Source organism: Myotis lucifugus, unplaced genomic scaffold, assembly GCF_000147115.1.
Source record: "Myotis lucifugus unplaced genomic scaffold, Myoluc2.0 scaffold_74, whole genome shotgun sequence".
NCBI classification, from domain to species: Eukaryota; Metazoa; Chordata; class Mammalia; order Chiroptera; family Vespertilionidae; genus Myotis; species Myotis lucifugus.
Genome location: NW_005871122.1, coordinates 1580492 through 1597982, shown reverse-complemented (window position 1 = coordinate 1597982; position 17491 = coordinate 1580492). Strand labels below are relative to the sequence as shown.

Here is a 17491-nt window from a genome sequence, read left to right as displayed (position 1 = left end):
GTTAATTTGATGCCCCAAGTGAAGCACATGTGTAACATTTGCATAAGAAAACTTTAGCTGAAACATTTTTTTAGATCTTTGTTAAAGTTATTGATTGTCAGATCAAACATACTGCAATTCCAAGTTTTTTTTCACAGAAATAAAGACATTTGTTACTTGGCAAGTTTCAAAATGGAAATTCTATCCCAGAGTCATAATTACGGGGAAGAGGGTGGGACAGGGACAGGGTGGGGTGGGCTAAGAGATTCAGCAGCATTGTAATACCATATATCTCCAGCTTCATACAAAAGCTTATGCATTTTACAGAGTGCATACATTCCTATTACATCATTTTTGGAAATGTGCTCAATGGTCTTATAGTTTCTTACAGGTCTAATTAACATGAATTCAATGATGGTAAGGAGCTTACCAATCATTTCCTCATAGCTCTGTTATCTTCAGATTTATATTTTTGATACTATGCTAATAGCAGGCAGATCCCAATTCGGGAGAAATCTGGACCTATATAAACAACACATACATAGGTAGCAAGACTTGAGGTTGAAGATTTGAGGGTTGTTAATGTTGAAAATAATAAAGTAGAAATTACAGTTGACTTAGAAAGATGATATATTGCTGAACGCATGGGCACCTACTGTCTCTAAAACACTGTGTATAACCTAACCACCAAATACAGAAAACGTTAAAGCCCGTTACAATCCCAAATGAGTCACCACCTCAAGTACATAGGAAAAGCATTGCAGTCATGTATTTAGCTTTATTTTTCTAATAGATATCATAATTTAAAATTATATAAAGTAACTTACATAGAAAGCAATTTTTTTCAAGTGTTATAGCTCAGAGCGTGGCTTTATATTTGGCTTACTCATTTTATTTTTTTTGCCGGTTTAATTTATAAAGCTCGTAATCTTGCCAGCAGGGCTTCAACTTCAGGAAGGGATTCATTTTTAGAAACCGAGCCAAGAAGTTCCATTTCCCTTTTTCTGCTGCTTTCTACATGGCAGGCGTCCTTCTCAGCTGCCTGGACTCTCCCTGTGGACGTGTGAGTGTGAGTGCCTCGGTTATAATTAAGCTCCGTGGCGACTGGAGTCCTTGTTGAGTTGCAATTGATATTGTAGCGTAGATGTGACCCTTCTGTCAACTGCACCTTCTGATTTTCTACAAGAAGGAAGAAACATCAAATTTACCACTGTGATGAGCTAGGACTGTGCAGATCATGAAATTTTAAAATAATTATTCTCAATAAATAGGTCCTCTTAGATATATCAAACTAAAAATCAACAGATTTAAAATAAACATGCAGAGGTTATAAACTGAAATAAAAATAGACAATAGTTTCATTAGCACTTATGCTATTTCCTTCTTTTATGCCTGAAATGCCTATCACTCAGTTATCATCAAAGCTTGGTTCTGTATTTCATCCAGGTCTCTGCTCAAATGCCATCTAAAGAGAGGTCTTCTCTGACCATCCATCTAAAATGATACTTACTCTTTGCATCACAGTATCTCCTTATCCCCTCATCTTTCCCTGCATAGAACTCATAGCCAGCCGGAGCCGGTTTGGCTCAGTGGATAGAGCATCGGCCAGTGGACTCAAGGGTCCCGGGTTCGATTCCGGTCAAGGGCATGTATCTTGGTTGCGGGCACATCCCCAGTGGGGGGCGTGCAGGAGGCAGCTAATCAATGTTTCTCTCTCATTGATGTTTCTGGCTCTCTATCTCTCTCCCTTCCTCTCTGTAAAAAATCAATAAAATATATTTAAAAAAAAAAGAACTCATAGCCACTGGACACATCCTTTACTTGTTTACTTGTCCAATGTCTATCTCTTCATTAGAATGTGAGCCCTGAGATATCAGGAACATTGTTTTAAATATGCTGCAACTTTGGTGGCTGAAATGGCCCTGGAGCAAAGTAGGTGTTCAATAAACATACATTGGGCAAAGAAATGATTTCCACACTCTATGATCCAAGATAAGCATTAGTTTGAATAATAATTTCCTTTTTGAACAAAACAAAAGAGAAAAGTTTCTATTGGAATTTCAAAAGTCAATGATTTCCCCTAAAAGAAACAATGAACTTGACAGGCAAATTATTAAAACATGCTAGCAAAACAGAATTAGGTTATAATTTAATTGTCAAATATATACACACATACACATACTGACAGGTACACATACACACATATTTTCCTTTATTGGTAAGTGACAGTGATGCTGACTTATCAAGGCTCTAAGGAAAGAGGTGCAATAGCTAATGACTAAATGGCTCTGGCTGATTAACTTTCCCAAAGAATACCGGATTTCCTTTTAGTTAACTGACTCTCACATTGCACAACCATAGGAATGATCGCTCTCACAGACCTCCAACCATGAAAAAACAGACACCCTCAATATCCATGTAACCTTGAATGGGGCTTGAAATGGCTTGAAGTGACGTGACATTTAAAGTTTTTGGTTATTCGCTGAGAGATGTTCCATTATCCCAATAGTAATGACTTTGGAGCACAAGCAGTCACTCATGACAGTGTGTTTTATGTGAGTGCTGAAAGTTCCAACCGAGAACAGCTTGTGCATTAAAAGGTGGCCGCTGAAGATATTTACTGCACTGTCATTTCCTGACCAGGGGCTTTCCAGTGATGGATGAGTATTTTACACACTTTCTTGGACATTCTCAACAAATTTTAGAAGTATGATCACCTTTTAGCTGTTGGAAGAAAATAAATATACTTTTCCTATCACCTTCTCTATCAGGTGGGTAATTGTTACTCAAAAATCAAAATCTACTAGAGCAGTGATTTTCTCTTAGAGCAGTTTGTGCTCTATAGTTTCTAAGATACATATTGCATTTGCAGTAAAGGGCACAGTGCACATGGTATTCCTGCAGTTCCCACGACCACACACATTTATTTTCTAGCATCCATCCTTCTGTCCTAAAATGTGTTTGAAAACTGCATTTGTCGCTAAGTGCAAATATTTAGTCAGCTTACTACTCCTTCACCCTGATGTTTCTGTCTTTTCTTGTCATTTGATTTCTTGTAAACGACTTTATCATGATGATATCTACAACAAAGTAGTTTATTCTGCTACAGGGCAACTCCAGTCGAATATCTGATGGCAGTGAAGAGACTGGACTAAAAAAAATATAGGTCTATTATATATGTACTAGAGGCCCAGTGCACAATATTCATGCACTGGGCGGGGGGTGGTCCCCCAGCCTGGCCTGTGCCCTCTAGGGCCTAAGCCGGTAGGCAGACATCCCCTGAGGGTATCGTTAGTACTGCAGTGGAGGTGGGAGAAGCTCCCGCCACCGCCGCTTTGCTCCCCAGCCGTAAGCCCGGCTTCTGGCTGAGCAGCGCTCCCCCTATGGGAGCACACTGACCACTAGGGGGCAGCTTTGCCCCCTGATGATCACCTCACGTCATAGCAACCGGTTGTTCCGGTTGTGTATTAGCCTGTTATTATATAGGATACATATATACATATATTGTTTTGTACCTTCTATGGCTATCATGCATCATGCCCAATTCCACATGAGGCAAAGTGAGAAGAAAATGGGATTTTAAGGTCAATCTGGGTTGAAATCTAAGGTCTACAACGTGGCTTTCACAGGTTACTTAATCTCTTTTGGATTTCAGGTTTCTATTAATTAGCCTCAGAGAGTACTGATGAGAATTAAAGGAAATACTGTGGGTGACACCTAATTTAAGACACTTGTCTTTCCTTCCTCCTTCCCAAGCTCTCCAAGGGAGGCGTCTACCACCCAAGACTCGGGACTTTTTCAGATGCTCTGACCTCCCTGACTTTCTGGTGACCATGACAGTCAGGGCTGAAACACCATTTTATTAATAGCTTGTACTTATACATATATAGCACCTTCATTTATAAAGCAGTTGTTGCACTTTAAACATTACCAGCCTCATTTTGTAGATTGAGAGATAAAAGCAGAAGGAGGTTAAGTCATCGCTTAGACTTAGTTACCAAGTAAATCAGCGGCAGAAGCCAAATGCTGTCTCTAGAGATACTAAGGCTGTCTTAAAGAAATTTGAAAAGCTTTTTGCCAAGGAAAAGTGCTAAGTAATTCAAGGCTAAGTTTCATAATAATGATGTCCTGTACTTAATTCTTCAAAATGGTTTCTCGACGCTTGATCTTAGCCAAAAGGCTGAGAAGTGATTTTCAAAATGCTTTCTAACACATCTAATTCTCCCTATAACTTTGAAGAGCAGATAGTATACCTATGTAAACTACCATAGCACACAGTACTTTCTTTTCCTGGCGTCACTTAAATTCATGACTATAAACTTCAAGTACAACCATCATTCCATGACAATTGCCCACTCCATGCACGCCTCCCTTCTCCTAGACAACTATTTCACATCTTCTCTCTTTTCAAACATCCAGCATGATCTCCTTCACTCTTATTTAACTCATTCATAGAAGCAATCAGGAGAGAACCAACCCCCACAAGCTCTCCTTGCCCCCCACACTTACTGTCTCCACATTGAATGCACACACACGCCTTCCCTCCTGTTAGGATCTGCTCTGCTACCTGAGGACAGCCCCTCAAGGTAGCACCACATACTACTACTGCTTGTCTATTCAAGGACATGCCTCTGACTGCTGTGTCCTCACTACCACTTCATAAAGGTTTCCTTCTTCATGTGCCCGTTCTCTTCAGTATACAAGTATGTTGTGATAACCCTAACCTTTCGGAAAAAAAAATTCTTTGACTCCACATCCGCTCTACTACCTCAAAAATCAAACCTGTTGACTGTCTGCACAGCAAAACCTCTTGAAATTGCCCTTACTTGCTATCTCAGCTCCTCTCTTCCCATGTTTGTCTTGAAGTCACTCCAATGATGCTTTTGACCTTCTGCTCTTCCGAAACAGCTCCTAACAAGGTCACTAATAAACTGCGAGGTGCTAAAAACAAGGACTGTATATATCCACTTGGATATTTTGGTCTTCCTTTACTTGACCTTTGCCAGATCTAAGGATGAAATGCCCAGCAGAGCCTGGGTTTCCTTTTCGAGTTTGTTCTTTGAACTTCTTCTAAGGCTAAGATGGATAACAATGGGCGGGCCAATGCAGGCAAGAGCATTTCTGTCCTTTTGAGAAAACTCCACAATAGCTGTGAGCATGCTTTAGGGACAAAATGATAAGAGAAAAACCAAGCTGGTATTTAACTCCTCTGTGGTTTCAGGTGGAGAATCTTTCATGAGCAGCAACAGACAGGGCGAGATAAAAAGAGGCTATTCCTGAGACTGCTGAAGAAAATAAAAAGAACGTACACAGGGCTTTGTTAACAATGAGCTTACAGCTCTGTGAGAAATTTCTCCAGCCCTCACATTTCTCTCTCAGCATCCCACAGCTTCTATCCAGTCCCCAGTCATGGGAGATCCAAAAGGTAGAACAGAGGGAGTGGAGTTTTACACTGCAAAGTAGATAAATGAAGTTGGGTTGGAGGACTCTTCTATCTACTGCACCTAGAGAAAATGTTCACCATTAGAGGAAGTCCCCAAATGGAAGTTCACTGTTATACAAACATGTTATGGTAACACTGGTTCAAGGCCAGGTGTCTCTTGTTATTACTATTATTTTAAAAGCCTCCTGTTGGTGGCTTCATCTGGGCTGAACCAGAGATCCAAATTCCATGTACTTACTGCAATGAAAACATGCACTTAATTTCTAGAAGGCTCTGTTCAAACCTTCAGTAGATGCCAAAACCCTGTACGTTGGAGCGAACTCCATATAGGTGTTCAGAGGCATGAAATAAATTGTAATTTCAGGCCAGTGGGCTTGTCCTTCTCATAAAGAATTAGATAGTTGCATACAAAATGGCATACCTTGGACACATGAACTCTTTCAATCAAAGACAGGACTGGGGTATCAAGAAAAAGAGAAGCATTTTCTATTTCCCATCAACTCAAATCCTTATCAATACAGTTTTTAAAGTGGAAATGAAAAATACTGAGGCAAACTAGAATGACTGTATAACTCTCCAAAGAGAAAAAGTCTGTGCTATTAGTTTATGAATTGAATCCAAGGCTGCTATCTCCCCCTCTAAGATGTTACACTTGATGTCTGGAGGGAAGTATGGTCTAGGACCACTGCCAGTATCCAGGGTCACTGGTGATCGGCACCAGGTCAGTAAGGGAATCCAATCCACATATCTTGTATTTACGCTTCTGTAGAAACAAACAGGGTGAGAATATATGCTCTTTTCCTTTAACACAGGACAACTCACTTATTTCTATCTATTTTGTCCTATGATTCTTACTATAAGAACTGAATCTGGAGTCCCACCACAGCCTTTTTTTTTTTCCTGAAAGTGAATAAAAAGTTGAAAATTGTTGAAAAGTTGAATGGCTCTTAAACACAGAGACTCTCACTAGACTTAAACATAAAAGCCTTAACCTACATCAATGTTGGATCCCACACGGCCTTTTGGATGACAAAAAAAGCTAAAAAAAAAAACCCAGAAACAAAAACTGCACCATCCTAACATTTCCATTGTTTCTTGAGTAACACAAAAGACAGAGAAAACCAGGAAAATTGCTGACAAAAGAAGTAAATATAAATATATGCAGCATGGCATCAAATGAGGAAATATCTCGGCCAACGGGCACGCTTCTTGAGCTGAGAGGCCAGCTAACACCCTGGCTGACAGTCCTTGGGAAACCTCTCAGCTGCAGGAAATATCAGTTATGGTTCAGAAAGAGGCATTATTCCCTCTAAGTCAGTATTGATCCCCCATCACATTGTGGTTCTAATGGGCATGAGCTTCTTAGAAGTGCCAACACTCAGATGAAATATAAAATCGAGCTCCTGCCTTTTGTGGTCAACGGTGAGCCTGTGGCAGCTTTGACAGGAGAAAGGATGTAGAACTCTGGTGTCCTAAACTGACTGCATTTATTCAGTCTTCCTGAAGTTTGGTCTCTCCTTGCAATCCTTCACCTTTTGCTCTTAACTATTACTTTGACCTACTAAGTAGCTGTTTGTTTCACCTCAGCAATGACTTTACTTTCGTGAGGGGGAAAAAAGTGACCCATAAATACAATTTTTAAAGCACTACTGGGTCTACATGATAGTGAAGTGTGTGACAAATATATGTTTTTAATCTATGCAATAACGGAAGTTAGTGCTGGCCGCCAGCAGCCCATATCCCTGTGGCTTTTCTTACAGTTGATTTACTGATGTTATAAATAATTGTCTTCCCTTAGCTTCATTTTGCTGTTTATTTTACCTTTTATATTGAAAATGTATAAAAATGATAAAAAGAGCAAAGGGGCTCTTTGTATATAAAGTCTTTTAGGAGTGCCAAGAAACCCTTATTGAAACCATATGTAAAAACAACAAAACAATACTTCCCCACTTCGAACAAATTAGACAAAGCAGAGGATGATAAATAAAAGATATCTCTCTGAATAAAGGAGATACCTGACAATTAATCTAGAACTTTTTTTAAAAAGAATTTCCAGAAACCCATCATATATGCACTTCCATTCAGTCTTGTTCTATATCACTGCCCTTTTAAATAAACTTCAAAGCCAGCACTGCCATTTTCCAATTCCCTATGCTGGGCCTCCCTCACTGACCACTGGCTAGAAGGAGTTCAGAGGGTGCAGCTCTGAGCAAAGAACATCCAGGGTGAGTCCAGCCTGTTTCCTTTGAAGAGAATAGCCATGTAAATCCTTCCATTCAACTACTTACCTTTCTGATTTGTAATATAATACTTTTGTTCAATGCTCCTTTCTATATTTGCTTTCTTCTCTCTCAAGTTTCTAACCAATTATTAGCAAATTCTAATTTGGCTTTCCTTCATACTTCTGTATTGAAACTGCTCCCTACAAACTTACCAGACACCTCAAAAACCCTAAACTCAAATGGAATTTTCTCATGCTTCATTTTCTTACACTTGCAACACTTTCTAGAAGGTATGTAATAAAATTTTAGTTGGTCTTTTTACAAGTTTCTGGGAGGTTGCCACTAAACCCTTGGAATTAACAGTGACAGGAGTGCCTTTACTGTTCATGGTGGGCTCCTAGCTAGTTTACGGTAATAAGTGATTGAGGATGTGGTTGGGCACATCAGAAAGACCGATGGAGGTTAGAGGGTTGGAAGGTGGAGACTGAGCTCTATCATGTTACCTATAAATCAGGTCTAAGGAACGAAGCCTCAACACAAACTCTGGACACTGAGTGCAGGTGAGTTCTCCTGGTTGGTAATACATATTGTCACACACTGATGTTCTGGGTGGGGGGGGAAATGCATCCCCGAGGACAACAGAAGCTTCATGTTTGGGACGTTCCAAGGCCCCACACTATGTGTGGTCTCTATCTGGCTAGTTCTGACTTGTGTCATCTTACCTAATAATAGACAAACATGCAAATTGACCATACTTTCGCTATGCCTTAAGCCATGCCCACCAGCCAATCAGAGCAACTATATGCAAATTAACCCAACCAAGATGGCGGCTGGCAGCCACGGAGCTGGAGCAGGCAGGAGGCTTGCTTGCTCCAGTGATGGAGGAAGCCAGCCTGCTGCCGGCTCTGAGCTCCACTCAAAAGCAACAAAGTTTCAATTATAGAAGGTAAATAAACCCCAGATATCTGCTTTCAGCAGGCTGTGGCCATGGAGCTGGAGCGAGCAGGAGGCTTGCTTGCCCCTGCGATACCTGCTTCCAGTAGCCATGGCCATGGAGCTGGAGCGAATAAAAATAAAACAAAAAAAGGAAAGGCTGGGAGCTTCAGTCGCCAGGGGGGCTTGGTCAGTCTGAAAACAGCCATCAGCCCCTCACCCAGGCTGGCCAGGAACCCCAGTAGGGACCCCCACCCTGAAGGGGGTTTGGCCAGCCTGAAAACAGCCATCAGCCCCTGACCCAGGCTGGCCAGGCACCCCAGCAGGACCCCCACCCTGATCCAGGACACCCTTCAGGGAAAACCAGTTGGCCCCCACCCGTGCACCAGGCCTCTATCCTATGTAATAAAAGGGTAATATGCAAATTGACCCTAACAGCAGAACGACTGGGAATGACTGGTCACTATGACACACACTGACCACCAGGGGGTAGACGCTCAATGCAGGAGCTGCCCCCTGGTGGTCAGTGCGCTCCCACAGGGGGAGTTCTGCTCAGCCACAAGCCAGGCTGATGGCTGCCAGTATAGTGGTGGTGGTGGGAGCCTCTCCCACCTCCTCAGCAGCGCTAAGGATGTCCGACTGCAGCTTAGGCCTGCTCCCCGCTGGCAAGTGGACATCCCCCGAGAGCTGCCGGGCTGCCAGAGGGATGTCTGACTGTAAGCTTGGGCCTGATTCCCCAGGGAGCGGGCCTAAGCCAGCATGTGGACATCCTCCGAGGGGTCCCAGACTGCAAGAGGGCATAGGCCGGGCTGAGGGACCCCCCCGAGTGCACAAATTTTTGTGCACCGGGCCTCTAGTTTTACTATAAAAAGGCTGTAACAGTAAGTATAGCACTTCCTGAACTCTAGGAGTCACTGTAGTGGATTATCAAACCTGAGGGGCTAGTAAAACACACCCAGTTGCAGCCAGCTGGTCAACATTGGGAACCCCCAAACTTGCAGCTGGTGTTGAAGTAAGGGCAGTCTTTTAGAGTGCTGTGAAATTTGGCCTAACTCTGGACAGCTGGTGTCATAAGTAATTACAGAATGTTATTCATATTCATATTACCTTTATATATGGCTACTCTATATTTTGCAAACACTTTCTTCAAACATCCACTCATTTGATTCTTATAGCAATCCTGTGAGAGAGATGACGTGGTACATTTACCTTGTTTTACATAAAGTTTACGCAGCAGACACAACTTTCAGGCAGAGCCGGAGACAACACTCAAGCCTCCGGGCTGCTCATTAGAATGCTCTCTCAGATGCTTACTCTTCTACGTTTTGATGATTCACTTTTAGCCATCATTGATAATTTATTCTACCTCCCAAACCCCTCCCACACATGACAATACCTCTCTCTGTGTGGCTATTTCATCCTTGGCCCACTTTTCTGCCCCTTTACCCTTTTCTCCTCTTGAAAGGAGACATAACACCTGCACCTCCAGCCCTAACAGGAGAGCTTCACTCTGTGCGCCTCAGCCTCCTGATGCATCTGTATCACCAGGATCTCTTCAAACAACACATTTAAAACATGAAACTTTTGAGACCAAAGCAGTTTTCCCTTCATACTTAAACAAACCATAGTATCTGTTCACCTGTCCTGCTATTGATTACTGACAGCTGTCTCAGGCTACTCTGCATATTTCTGGTCACAAAAACAACACCAAATTTCTAAAGACCCCAAACACTTCTAATATTGAACACTGAAAAACTGTTAGCTATACACACATTTAAGAAAGATTAATTAAAGCAAAGAAAATAATTGTTTTCCAACCACTTATTCCAGTTCAGGGTTGTGCTAGCCAGAGCTCATCCTGGCAGTTCAAGGCACAAGGCAGGCACCCATCCGGGACAAGGCCACTCACACTCACCCACACTCCCTCCCACTGGGACAATGCAGACACACCCATTCACCTAACGTGCACATCTTTGGGATGTGGGTGGAAACCGGATTATCCAGAGAAAACCCACACATGGGGAGAACATGCAAACTCCACACAGACAGTGGCCCCCAATGGAAGTTGATTTTTATTTTCTCATCAATAGTATAACAAAACAACATTAATTAAAAGTGTTACTTGAGGACTTCCTGTACTTAGAATAATAGTGCCTGCCTCTTAATGAGTGCTTAATACATTATTTCTTAAGTGACTGAACCTAAGCATAGCATAATTTTACCACCTGTTTCACTTAATGTTTCATATATATCCTTTAAAAAAACACTTTGGAATAACATTACCTAAGGAACAAACTGATGACATATCACTTTTGATTAATGCATAATTTTGTGCATTCTGGTCTCGTGAGGTCACAGCACTGAGTTCAGGACAGTGCTGTCCAATAGAAATGTTATGAGAGTCACAAAATTGGGCCATATATGCAACTTAAAATTTTCTAGAAGCCACATTAAATATTGGGAAAATCAGTAAAATTGATTTAAAAAATGTATTTTTCTTAACCAAATGTCAACTATCATAATTTCAACATGTAAGCAAAGTAAAATATATTAATAGAATCTTTAACTTTCTTTTTTTTGGGGGGGGGGGGCGGGCGGGAGGGAGAGACATTAGTCTTTGAAACCAAATACGTATGTTAAGCTTTCAGTACCTATAGTCTCATTTCAGACCAGCCCCATTCCAAAGCTCAGGAGCCACATATGGCCACTGGCTACAGTACTGACAACACAGATCCAACTGCAGTTTCTACCAGGGCAATTACTTGTAACATTTTTGAGTGGGATATCTTTATAGAAAATTTAAGTGGTGAGTAACTTCATTCCACGTTGAATTTTGTACTATTGAAAACCTAATAATTATTATTTAAAAAATTAGAAATTATAAAACAATTTTTAAACTTTAGTTAAAAGTTAAAGTTCAAACTGGAATAACCCATATCCTAATGGAAATTAATATTGTTCATTTACCCATATTTACTAAAAGTACTTCTATAATTTATTTAAGTCACTATATAGGGATGTGTAGTTGACTTGTCTAGAGAAAAAGTGATAGAATCAAGATCACAAAACCCACCCTTGTATGGGTATGTATTTTGGAATCTTTTCCTCAATATTAGAAATAAATTTATTTCCCTATGTAGTTTGGACTAGTAAACTTGGTTTTGTTCTCTGGTCACCGATTGTACACTACTCATGGTTAGTTATCAAATAAATATGTGCTGTTTGAATTACATAGGGAAATAATTGCAGTTATAAATACATTGCTAAAACTGAGGTAATTCCAAAATACAGACCTTATTAAAATTAGGTCAATACATGAAAGCTAAACTATTAACAAAATCAGTTATTACAGAAGGAAAATGCTTTTTTTAAACATTATTACTTTTTTAGCTACATAAAAATAAATGAAAGAATGCAATGTCCCAAAATTTAGCATTTCATTGTGATTTTGTCTTATATAAAGAGGAACAGTTGGACATTCCTAGGTAATTTGGATTTATGTAGCTTTTGTGAGTGGTGAAATAGACAATGGCTAAAGTTCAAAATGCAGTCATGAAAGGTGAATGGTAACAATTACATGCCGACTGGTGCTACTCTCTCTGTTGACATGCTTATCTAGCCACTGAAGTACAGGAAGACCAGGCCACCATTCAGAGACTCTTGTACTTTTACCTCATAGTTCTAGACACATTTTAGTAAGTCAGTGAAAACTAGGAGGATCTAACACTAAATGTGACTCTCCTTTCCAAAATGAGATTGGCCTTTATTTCTTGCCATTCTCCTATTCAAATTGGAACCGAGGTGCACAGAGTTGCCACTGTTAGAAGCTAACAGACTTGCCTTTTCTGATTGATCTATTCATAGCCCAGCGACATTATCTTGTACTGGATTGATGGTACCAAGTTTCATTATGAAATCTGAAACTACTTCTAAGATTTTGGTTTCATGTATTTCTAGAAAATGAGTAAAAAAGAAAAAAGAAGAAGAAGAAAAAAGATCTGCCTTGAGTCATAGCTATTACCTTAAAGACAGCAGCTCAGACTAATATCCTACTGCCTCCTACTGTCAGTTTGAGGAAAGTGAGTGCCTCAAAGGACCTTACTCAACCTTACTCTATATACAGATTACTGGCCTTCTTCCTCTGAAGTACAATTTTGCATACTATGCCCTGGGATTGTAACCTAGGAAGATATGTTGATGTTTTCCAAGTTTCCCTGAACTCTTTCCCTGCTTAGACTACTAGATGTGTGACAAAAATCTAGCAAACACTTTGGGTATGCATTTTACCCACTCAAGAAAAAAAAAAAGAATGGTTTTAAATGTACAAAATAACATTTGTTCTTTTAAAATTCCTTTGCACATTATTTTGTTCTTAAGATTTTCATTTTTCTCTCCCCCCTTTCCCTACAAAGTCTTACCACAGAATATCTGTAAGGAAAAAGCGAGAGAAAAAAAATCTATATGATTAAATATTTTAAACAGCTTTCTCCTAAATACAAAATATTAAGTATGAGTTAGAATAATATTGTAGGAATATAACAATTCATTAAGTATGATAAATGTTGAAAAGCTTTAACTTATATATCTAAAATATGAAAAGAGTATATGAGAACTTAAGGTAAACACGGGGTGGTCAAAAGTAGGTTTATAGTTGTTTACATGGAAAAATACACATTAATAAATACTAATACAAGAATAAACTATGTTTTGAACACTCATAACTGTAAACATACTTTGCCCACCCATGTATAAACTACTCATTTCTAGAACTAGTGTATTTGGATCAATGATTTGGGTGCTAATTGTAGAGCCCTTTGTACTCAAACTGTAATATGACTTTTGATGGTTTCGACTGAGTCAAAGAATATTGATCCACATTTCTAAGGTGAGATTTTTGATCGGCAAACGAAGTCAGGCAAAGAGGACCCTTCTTAGAAGCTGCTAGCACCCTTTTAATGAGGAACTGTAAAAGGAATAGGTCAATGTTACTTCTGTTACTTTATTGCAAATAAAACACTAAGTTTGGTTCCGGGCTGCACTGAGATCTCTGAACACTTGGCTTCAGTAAACAATTCATTTTTAATGCAGCACAGACTGGGCCTGTGCTTCCTGAGACTCCATGGACACATAGTTGGATCGGAACACACAATTCCCTCTTCCCATTTACAGCTATAGATTCCTGCCTCGGGCTTCTCTATCTTGCCAGCGGGAACTGTTTCCTCAAAGACCAACTTCTACTCATCTTCCCAGGGCTTTGGAGTACCTCCTGTCTCTATGGTAACATGAAACACAAAGCACTAGAAATGTACCAGACAGCAGGCAGAAAAGAAAGAAATTAGGTGCTGACTGCAGGAAAATGGACCGAGGACAAGATGGTGCAAATGTCAGCTGCTCATTTCCTGTATATTCTCCTGAAGAGTTACAGTGTTAGCTCAGAAGAAGCCTTAACATGCATGGAACTTTATAATCCACATGATACTTGAAATTAAAAAAAAAAAAGAAAATTACCAGGGATCCACATTAATTGTAAATGTCCAGCAATTTATGGTTCATTAGATTACTGAGATGAAAGTTCTCAGCTAATTGAGATACAAAATTAATTAAGAAAAAATTAATCAAATATTCCAGTATGGTCTTTGCTAAAAACAAAGGAAACTATTACTATCACATGACAGAGTGTTCTCTTTTTTCTATTACTCAATTTTAAGATAATATAAATATTCTTAGTTTTTTGCAATTTGGAAATCATATAAAATATAGTGTCTAAATCTATTTGTATCTAAGTCTTTGTAGTGTCTAAACTCTAGCCCAGCCGTGGGCAAACTACGGCCCGTTTGAAATGAATAAAACTAAAAAAAAAAAAAAAAAGACCGTACCCTTTTATGTAATGATGTTTACTTTGAATTTATATTAGTTCACACAAACACTCCATCCATGCTTTTGTTCCGGCCCTCCGGTCCAGTTTAAGAACCCATTGTGGCCCTCGAGTCAAAAAGTTTGCCCACCCCTGCTCTAGCCACTAGAGGTCAGTTACACCTGTCACCAATCATTAAATTTAAGTGGACATTAGAGTACCCTGATAACTTCTGGTCACTTAAAAATATGGAACATAAACATTCTTTTACAACTATTATAGTATAATAATATGTTTGCTAATTAATTATTCTATTTCTAAAGCTTAGATTTTGCAAAGCTACTACCTTTCTATACTGGCACTCATTTAATTGAAAGAGGAAAGTAATCATTGTCATGAATGGACTCTAGAAACCTTCACAATGAATGGAATCCCATGACATGCAAGGCCTCTTCTGGAGTAGAACAAAGTGATGTGTTCTGCAGCTTTCCCACGTCCATTTAAACCCTCATATTCACAGACCTTCCAATAGGAACCATTTTATTTCTCAATGGAATTACCTTCTATTTTCTCTTGCATTACACAAATCTTATCATCTTACATGTTTATAACTCAACTTATCACAGTAAAAAATAATTATAATTAACACTGATGTGTGAGAGAGAAACATCGACTGGTTGCCTTATCTGTCCAATGAGGTTTACTATGTGATAAACCAAAAATAATTTGTTAAAAAAATTTTTTTTTCAACTACAACACAATCTGCAAAGATGGAATTCAGATTTAGTTCTAACAAAAATTAGCATTATTTACCATCTTATTATTATAATGAATAAATTTACAATTAATAACATAATTGTTAGTTTTTTCCCATTTCATATTTTGTTTTACAAAAGACTAATAATAAAAATAATACTAATGTGTTTGAGCACTTATTATGTGCCTTTTACATGAATTGTCATACAGCCTAAAGGAGTATGACTTTTATCTATTTCACTGATGAGGAACGGAGGAGGCTTTGAGGAGTTAAGGAACTTGCCCTACATTAGGAGGTAAATTATGGTGAAGTTTGAATTAGTGTCCAAGTCCCCTAATTCAGTTCTGGGGTCCAAAGTATACCACGGTTATCTGACTTAACAAATAAACGATAAAAGCTGAAAAAGCAGCAGACAGTATTCCTATGTTAGCACAAGGAACCAAAGGGAACTAGGAGACACTTTATTTTTTGATATCATTTCTGACAAATACCTTAAAATTCGATTGAGATCTCTAGTTAAACAGAACCAGGGATATATTTTGCGGGGTTTTGGTTGTATTGTATAAAGTACTGCCTATGCTTAAAATGCAACAGAGCTAGTTACCAAAATCTATTACCCAGATTCATTATACATTAGAAAATACAAAAAAACTAGTTTATGATGGTCCCCCCCTTACACATGGGAAAGGTTCCAAGATTCCTGAAACCACAGATAGTCCCGAATCCTGACTATACTATGGTTTCCCCTACATACATGCCTATGATAAAGTTCAATGGATAAGTTAGGCACAGTAAAAGATTAACAACAATGATAGTAAAGTAGAACAATTATAATATACTATAAGTTATGGATGGCTTTGGGGCCATTATTAAGTAAAATAAGATTACTTGAACACAAGCACTGCGATGCCAAGAGAGAGGGTCTGATAACTGAGATGGCTACTAAGTGACTGATGGGCTGGTAGCATATACAGTGTGGACATGCGGGACAAAGGAATGACTCACGGGCAGAGCGGATGGTGCAAGATTTCATCACACTGCTAGAGCGGCATGTAATTTAAAACTTAAAAATTATTTTTGGAATTTTCCATTTAATATTTTCCAACTGCAGTTGACCATAGGTAACTGAGACCATGGGTAACTGAAACCTTGGAAAGCAAAACTGTGGACAAGGGGCAACTACTGTACTTTGACATTACATAAAACTTCTACGTTTTAGTTAACACTATACAACTTGTACCAAGTAGAAAGTCTAGAGTTAAAAATGTTCTGTGTTTTTGTAAATAAAATGAGCTAACCACAAATGCCTCTATCAAGTTTAAATTTTTTAAAAATATGTTTGATGTAGGGGGAGATAGGGAGGGAGGGTGGAGGGAGGGAGGGAAACATCAACGTGAGAGAGACAAACATGGACTGGTTGCCTCCCATAGGTGCCCTGACCTGGGATCCAACCCGCAACCTAAGTATGTGCCCTGATCTAGAATCAAACCAGCGACTTTTTGATTTACAGGATGACATTCCAACCAACTGAGCCACAGGGCTAAATTTTAAAAATTTTGAATACATTTCTCTCACTAGTAATCCATGCTTGAGGAAAGTACTATTTTTTAAAAAGGAAATGGAGCAATTCCTAAGACTAAGACATATGTTTCAACTTTTTTAGTTTTACTTATGCAGTGAACTCTATATATAATACTACCTCCTTTCTATTCCTCTGTAGTAATCATTGTGTACTATAATCTATGATCCCTCAAATCTCATCAAATGCTACCAAGTTCTCAAAAGATTGTGATGACACTTGCCCTTGAACTTCCATTGTACTTCTTTCATATATTGTGCATCCTGGTCCACTTAGTGTTAATGGTATTTTTGTCCCCTGCTACATGCTAGAGTTGAGTGACAAGACCCATGAACTCCTTAGAGTAGGATCTGTATTCTCATCTCTTATGGAGGTAAATCAGTACTTTACATGTAGATATCTATACTAACAAAAGGGTAATATGCTAATTAGATGGGAGACCTTCCAGGAGACCTTCTGGACGTTCTTCTGGACAAAGCCATGGTGACAGGGCCGAGGTAGAGGCGGTTAGAGGCCAAGAGGGGAGGGCAGTTGTGGGTGATCAGGCTGGTGGGGGGCGGGGCTGTTGGGGGTAAGCAGACCAGCAGGGGGGCCAGTTGGGGCCAAGCAGGCCATCAGTGGGGGTCAGTTGGAGGTGATCAGGACAGCGGGGGCGGCAGTTTGGAGTGAGCAGGCCAGCAGGGGGGCAGTTGGGGGCGAGCAGGCCAGTGGGGAGGGGAGGTGG

The 17491-nt window shown here is 39.6% G+C and overlaps 1 protein-coding gene across 2 annotated transcripts in view; it reads right to left on the bottom strand.

The window, feature by feature from the left end:
* Window positions 1-873: 873 nt before the first annotated feature.
* Window positions 874-17491, bottom strand: part of DIAPH3 (diaphanous related formin 3) — a 511880-nt gene continuing 495262 nt past the window's right edge. For both annotated transcript variants that reach the window (XM_006090522.3, XM_023755349.1), the window contains one exon: window positions 874-1158. In XM_006090522.3, the coding sequence (XP_006090584.1) occupies window positions 893-1158 (266 nt within the window). In that variant the 3' untranslated portion in view covers window positions 874-892. The remainder of the gene's footprint in view (window positions 1159-17491) is intronic.